The following is a 7582-nucleotide window of genomic DNA, read 5'->3' as shown; positions in this document are numbered from 1 at the left end:
CTAGCTGTATGCTTAGGGTGCATCCAGATGAGCACGGACATTTGTTTCCAGAGAGAAGCAGCAACAGTACACCTTGTGCCGCTGCTACTTGTCCCCAGGGAACACCCATGCCATGCACTCTGGGGCACGGCAGGTTACCCCAGGTGGGGTAAGGGGAGGCTGGAGCCAGCAACCATGCTGGCCCAGGCAGCCTTACCAGGGGGCCTCCCAGGGCTGCAGTCATAGCAGGAAGGCTGGTCGGCAGCTGGACCATGGCTCCAGCTGGTCAGGTTGTGGTTTGGGGCTGCATGCACTGCCACCACATGCATCACCCCAATTTTTTTTGACACGGGTTTGATCCCAGGATCTCCTGGGGGTCCAACCCTTTCCTGCGCTGCAAGGTAACAGCATGGGTCATGCCTGCATGTGCAGTATGTGGTGTTGCAGACAGGTCTGCATTGCCACAAACCACATGTCCCCACTCATCTGGATGCAGCCTCATGGTCTCTCCCGGGAGAACAGCAACTCTCCCAGGAGAGACTGAATGGCTGTACAAAGTTAAGTACCACAGCAACTCACCAGCTAAGGCTTTATCTGCATTAATCTTATTTTAAGCCTTGCTTGGGAGAGAAGAAGAAAGTGGCATCAAAGATTTTCTTCACATTTAGTAAGCTCATTCTCCACACATCCTGTTCTGGTCTACCATAAAAAAAAGCTTAGATGCTGCCGTTTAGAAGAGAAAAGCAATTTAGACCCTTGTGGAAAATGAACACTATGGGCAAAAAATGCAGCAATATTCTTGGGAACAAAGATGTCCCTTCCCAACCTACTATACCAGCTATCCCAGGGGAAGTTCTCCAGTGATGCATCAATTCAGCACCAGGTTACCAGGCTGCAGTAGCAGGCATGTATGTAGCTACCTTAGGGGACAACTCAACTGCGTACTCCGACAGAGGCAGGAGAAAACACAAATTAAGCCAATTCTTGTGGGACACGGTAACACATCCTGGTGATGACTCCACTCTGGAGCTCCCAGAATGCATCCGTCCCCCGCAAGAAAAAGAGCCACGGTAGATGCCTCAAGCGAGCAAGTGCTGCTTTCTAGCACAGTGCCTTTTTCCCCCTCTAACCTTCCTGGCTGACGTGCCCAAGATGTGACAGGCCATTCACTTTGCGCCTGGCTTGTCCAGCGTTATACAACTAACCACTTCCATCACTCTTTCTTCATTACTTCCCCATCTCTCTGCAAATTAACCTCCATTTGTGTTCCTTCATTTACAAACATTCGAATTGGTTTGTTACCCGGCTGGCTCCAGACACAATCCTATTTATGCACAAGAAAGCTTTGTTTGCCCCAAAACACCAAGCCAAGAATTACATAAAACTCAACCCCCCACCATGTAGAAAGACAAAGGACTATTTCTTTCCTTCAGTGGCTTCATCAGGGCACTGGTACTGGGAGGTGAGAGCAAGATGATATTAGAGATCAGTATTTGGCTGTTTTGTTCCCCTCTTAAAACCTGGTTATAAGTTAACTCTCAAGCATGTTTTAAGACATCTTTTCTTGCATTATATTTTTAAATCACACAGACAAAGCAAATAGGGGTAAGTCCCACCGATTTAAATTTAAAAACCTTCCATAATGGAGGTAACATTTGCTTCTTCAGAAAGATCCCTTGTGATAAATCAAGGCAGGACTAATGGAGAAAGAGAAAAAACCTTCAGTGGCAAGCGCATCAGAAGTTTCTAGATTGAAGCTATAAAGCCAAATGGTTCTTGTTTGTGCAAGCTGTCAAAATAATTAAAATTTGCTTGGCTTATCATCATCACTTCTGCCTCCTTGCATTCATCTCATCCTATGCTTGCTTCCTTTCTGAAGGCAATACTGAAAAAATACCTATTCCCCTTGAGACCGGCACGAAAGGTTTTCTGCAGTTGGCATATTTTGAGTCCGTGTTTTTTTACCAGGGACCTTTAATAACCATATATTTCTTCCCTCCTCTCTTTACCCACTTACTATCCCCTGAAGTGGGCCAATCACCCACTGCTAGCACTCAGTCTCCTGGTCTCCAGTATCTTTTATTCTTATCCCAGACCTCTACAATGTTGTAGTCTTTCATGCAAAATTCCCAGAGATTTTTAATTTTAGTGGCTAAGCAACCAGCTCAATGAAAGAGCAATTCTATATACAATGTATGCTAACACTTCCGGAGCTGTGCGGCTCATTCCACTTTTATCCTACCAACCAGTTCACCTTCAGCTTTTGCCATCTCCGTTTATCATCAACTCTTCCACCTTGCAAATACTACTGTTTCGTCAGGTATATAAAAATACTGGCATAGCAAACTGTGTTGCTTAAGATTATCACGGTGGAAAAAATAAGAATGCAATCTGATACAGCCCCTCCCCTCGCACTCCTGAAAAACAGGCTGAAATGTAACGTAGAACAGAGTCAACCTTCAGCCCACCCTTTTGAAGCAATGTAGCAAAGTACAAATGCAGTGGAGGAATAAGAGATTGCTTCCCTGCACCACGACTCCTCATCTGGAGGGCCTGTCCCTTTGGGAAAGTGTTTAAAGACAGGAAAAGTATTTCTGTTGCTCAGAATAATTTATTCAGGTCCAAACAAATGCAGCGGACTTTATAAGGTGACAGTGAGACATTGTTTGGTTTTTTTCCTTTCTGCTCAAGTGTCTTTGGATTTGTCTTTTTGACTAAAATACCATATCTGTCTTTAAGTTTAATTTAGACAGCTCTAAACTACAGAGTATTAAAGACAGCTTCCTAATTAGGACTGTGTGACAGGAAGGTGGAGTTTGTGTCAAAGACTGGATAACATCAGCAGGTTTTCTTCCAGCTGGAATCTGCAAGCTCAGAGGGACACGACTTCTTTCCGCACTTGAATGTAAGGAACTTAGGAGTGGCTCTCTAGGGAGAGAAAGAAGCCTAGCAGCCTCCCCTCTTGGGAAAGATCCAAGCTGCCTTCACATGAAGGTCTTTGTTTAAAAAAGCCAAGCCTTCAGAAGGATGCAAGTTTTAATACTTGGACCTTGTATATGCAGGCCAGGAAAAAAAAAAATGTGTTCACAGGATATATCAACTAATCACTTGGCAAGACCCCTTGAGAACTGCTACACAACTCCAAGCTGAACTCTTTGCTCTCTGGACAGCCCATCTACCCTCTAAGCCAGGATTCTTGGCATACTAGCAGGTGGGTTTCTAACCCACAGTGAATCTCCAGTATTTCTTTACTCTTCTAACCAACACCAGAACAGCCCTGACCAGAAAGCAAAATTAGGCCCATCTGAGGAAGAAAGTACTAACACATGGGTAACAACCAGAAGAGAAGGGCTCACAATTGCAGAAGCACAGGAAGGAAGCTAAGAGCTCCAGCATGAATTCAACTTCACATCATTACAATCAAAGGCAAGAGCAACCCAACCTGTAATGAAAGCAATCACTCCTGTTGTTGCCAGCTCTGCTGCTTAGTAATTGGAAGGCAAAGGAAATTACACATCCTGAGATGGAAATGCCCATCAAGATCATAGAGCAATAGAGCTGGGGAGGACAGCAGGGCACAGAGCAGGGAAGTTTTTATTGAAAACCATTGGTTTTATTTGCTGGTGCTTGAAGTGCCACACTTAGACCGTTTGATGAGAAGCTTTTCAGCTGATTGTGATGGCAACTGACCCACTGGGAATTTTAACAGTTTAATACCCCCCTTCAAGCCTGAAATGAAGTCAACGCTAGAGAAGTACTGGGGGAAAAAAATCCAAACACATTATTAAGCTGACAAGCAGAAGTGGGGGGGGGGGGACGGATGGGGACAGACACACCACACCCACTGCAGAACAAGGCCACAGAGCTGGAAATTCCAGGACACTCCCTGTAGATAGACTCTTGATCAGAGTTGTAAAACAAAGCCATAGGTTGCTTACCTGGGTATTGTCTGTATAATGAAAATATCCTGGCCCCGGACGGATTCTTTTATTTCAACTCTTGTTTCTGAAGAGGACAGAAACATGCAGTCAGTTCTCAACCAAGCTGCTTAAGAAGGAAGTGCATTAAGCAGCGAGCTGGGCAAAACTGCTGTTATGTTCAGGGGGAAGGCGTGAGAGCAACAGAAGTTACAAAAACCCACCCATGTAGAGGAGACTTGCATATCAGCCTAGGTAAGCCTGAAGGAAAGAGCCAAATGGATATTCCGGAAGGGTGGCCAGCTTTGGGAACCGAGTTTGTATGAGGTCCCAGTGACGTAGCTTAGTTCTCCCTATATTATTAGCCTGAACAGCAATAACCTTATGGGGGAGAAGGGAACCATTCAACCCTTATAGGCAGCACGAAGCTGTGCTCAGGTTTTTACCTCCTTTCTCTTGGCACTGACAGCTGTTGGTGCCACACCCAGTGAAAAAAGAACTAACACATTCAAAGCATCTATAAAGCCTTTATTTGGACCCTTTACTGCTCCCCCTACACCACAGCATCCAGGCACCCTGCTGCCGCCACCACCACATCACTAATTCCTGTCCCCAGTGGCAGTGGGGAGAGTTGAATTTGGTGGCAACAGTGGGTGGCATGTGCCTTAAATTCAACATCAGCTCTGTGCCTGTGGGAGAGGGTACAGGACCATTGGCAATATTGAGTTCAAAGTGGGAATAAGTCTCCCTGTCCCCCTCCCTTCACACAGTTTCCTTGTGAAGCAAACAGAAATGTCAACCCTGACAGGGAATGGAAAGTTGCATGTTGGAAATCAAAGCCTCCAGGTCATTCATCTCAGCCTACTGTTTGAATGCCAATTTGCAATAAAGCCACTTCTAAAGCAGCTCTGCAAGTGAGAGCAGGCCCACTGGGTTTTGAAGGCTATTTTTAACCATTCTTTTTCCATACAAGAATGATTTTTTTTAAAAACCTTACAAGAGGATACAGGCAGTGAGAAGGGGAAAGTATACTGAGCTGCCAACTTCAAAGTCCAACCATTTGGCCAATCTTGATAGCTTCGAAGGGGTTAGATAGCTGAAAGATTCACCATCTGCTACGAGGAAGGAGCACTTTGGACCCTGGGGCAAACGCCCCAGTACGCTCAATGCAAGGAGGCAGCCAGCAAGAACCAAAGCTAGTGCTTTTGCTGGAAGGGAGCCACAATCAGTACCCAGAAGTTAGAATGGCAGCTCCTGAATATAAGAGAACAAACCAGGAGTGATCCTCTGGAAGCACAGAGGCAGCACCACCACCCACTGGGCCTGTTGATGGAGCTGGGTCAGCACACTGGCATCAGCATTCCCTCTAAGCTGTGCGGCACATGCAGGCGTGCCTGGCAGCACGGCATGAGAGTATCTGCACGGCCGTGCACGCCATTCAGCTCAGAGGAACGCTGACTGGCGTTACGCACTTCTTCCTGGGCCTCATCCATGCAACATTAGCGATGCTTTACTTACAGTTGCACCAAATCAACATGCCAGGTATCCACATGGCAAGGTCTTATGGCGGATATATAAAGCACTTGATACCTAGGACTGGAGTTCCTTACAGGATTATATATCACCCTGTGCACCATGCAGTCACAGAGGTCAGCTGGCCAGGCCTTGCTCTGGCACAAGGTTTCATCTTGTTCGGGTCGGACCGTCTCTCAGGGCTAGGTTCCCTCTCCAGTTACAGAACTTGCTGTCTAGACTTCCACTTCGGGTACTCTGTGACATCGTTTCTCCTCTCTTTGTTTTCCCTTAATACATATGGCAGAGAAGGGCTTGCAAGTGCTAAATTATAGTGAGGCCACTGGGCTCTACTGTTGGCTAATAAAGGCGTTGCAACAGAGCACTCTGACATCTGAAAACAAGTATTTAATATGATGAAGTAGGAGATGAGGTCAAACCTCCAGAACATACTTCATCTTGGAACTCTTCAAATTTGCACTCTCTTCAGTGCGACAGGACAGAAATATCCCATCTTATGATTCAAATAAGTTTAAAGAGCAGACACTGGCTTTTTTTTTTTTTTTTTTTTAAATGTGAAAGACATTTGCAATAAAACAATTATCTGAATTTAGATTTTACAGCAAAAGCTGTGTTAACCAGCACCTTACAAGCTGGCATGCTCTGTTAACTGGCATGCCAGCTTGTAAGGGTTTGTAAGGGAAAAGTGAAACTGGAAGTGCCCACTGTGGCACTTCTGATTTCGCAGAGCCCTCATGGCCTGAGGGAAAGCAGCCTGCGCTGCCAAACCCCCACAGCTGGGGGGCATCGCAGGCTGCGTGCGTCCCCCCTCCCTGTCCCTTGGGGCCCACAGGAGGGGTGGCAACACCCCAGATGCAGCAGGACAGGCGGCGGCCCGAACAGGCAAAGACGCCTGTTTGGGCCGCTTAGTTATCCGGCATATTTTGTTATCTGGCACCCTCCATTCCCTGTGGGTGCCGGATAACAAAGCTTTTACTGTAGCTGTTCTCCGCTGCTTTCTCAGTATTTCACAAACAAAGCAGTCCCTTTACAGGCTGGGCAAATTAAGGCACAGCCAAATTGAATCAAACTGCTCAGCATCATAGATGAATTAGGCAGAGCTAGGAGCAGAAGTGCTCTCCTGACTGAAGTCGTAACAGCTCTTACTGTAACATGTGTCACCGGGTCATCCTTATGACTCTCTGATGTGGTTAGCAGATTTGCTACCCTTTTCTAAAGTTAGTTGCGGAACATTTTCATAAGCACAGTAGCTCTGACTTACCTCCATTGGTCTCCTGGTACACCACAGATTTTCCCAGCTCAGCACCGAGCCGCCTGAGGAGGGAAGACAGAGGAAGTTAATTATAGATCAAATGAATTGAACTTTCTATATCCCTGGTGTCTTGACGTATGAAGAGGGTAGAAACAAATAAACCTTTCAAGTGCTCTAATATAGGAGGGAGAAGTACTGCTTTGGAGATCAGCTGCTGGGATGTAACAGTTATATCTGCATCTTCCTGTAATGATACAAGTCAGCTAAATGGCTTGAACTTTAACCCTTTAAGTCATAAGGGTTTTGTTACATTTGTATCTCTACAGAAGCAAACACACATGACAGCATGACAGCTTAGAGCTGCATGATTTGATACCCATACAACTGCTATGTCTGCCTATCCCCTAGGGATGGACAGAAGACAAGATATTGTCCAGAGCCTGAAAGTTACAGCAAGTTTATTAATAAAGGGAAAGAAAAATGGGTAAAAAGTACAAGTTGCAATGTCCAGACAAATGCCTACGTTAAGTCAAGCCTATCTAAATGGCTCCTGATGCCCTCTTTGAACACTGCCAGGCAGACCACTCAAAATATCAAGGCTCCCTTCACTAATGCTACCGTTACTCCCCTAACCATGTTATTTACTCTAAAGTTACATGGTGAATCTGGAGCACACTTTTTTGCTACAGATTAATGATACACTAAGAACCACAAGCTCTCAGTCAGTCCTCTCAGGATTTATCAGATGCCATCTCTCTAGGGTTTCAATAAAAGGCATATTTTTCTAGCTGAGAGTACATTTAAAGATGAAATGGGGCAGATTCCAAATGAAACGCTCCACTGAGTCATGCGTGTTTCAGGCATGTCGGTTGTAGCTGTGCTGGTCTAAGGCAGGAGTGGG

At 45.7% G+C, this 7582-nt stretch overlaps 1 protein-coding gene across 1 annotated transcript in view; it reads right to left on the bottom strand.

Annotated features, from left to right (window-relative positions):
- Positions 1-7582, bottom strand: part of PRPSAP1 (phosphoribosyl pyrophosphate synthetase associated protein 1) — a 49412-nt gene that overhangs the window by 24494 nt on the left and 17336 nt on the right. Inside the window, exons 2-3 of the mRNA XM_019503063.1 lie at positions 6691-6743; positions 3918-3984 (exon numbers count right to left, since the gene is read on the bottom strand). Of these exons, the coding sequence (XP_019358608.1) occupies positions 3918-3984; positions 6691-6743 (120 nt within the window). The remainder of the gene's footprint in view (positions 1-3917; positions 3985-6690; positions 6744-7582) is intronic.

The sequence above is a fragment of the Gavialis gangeticus genome, unplaced genomic scaffold (genome assembly GCF_001723915.1).
Source record: "Gavialis gangeticus isolate Ggan-Ray unplaced genomic scaffold, GavGan_comp1, whole genome shotgun sequence".
Taxonomy (NCBI): domain Eukaryota; kingdom Metazoa; phylum Chordata; order Crocodylia; family Gavialidae; genus Gavialis; species Gavialis gangeticus.
Note: the sequence above shows the minus strand (reverse complement) of the source record. Positions and strands in the feature narration are given on the sequence as shown.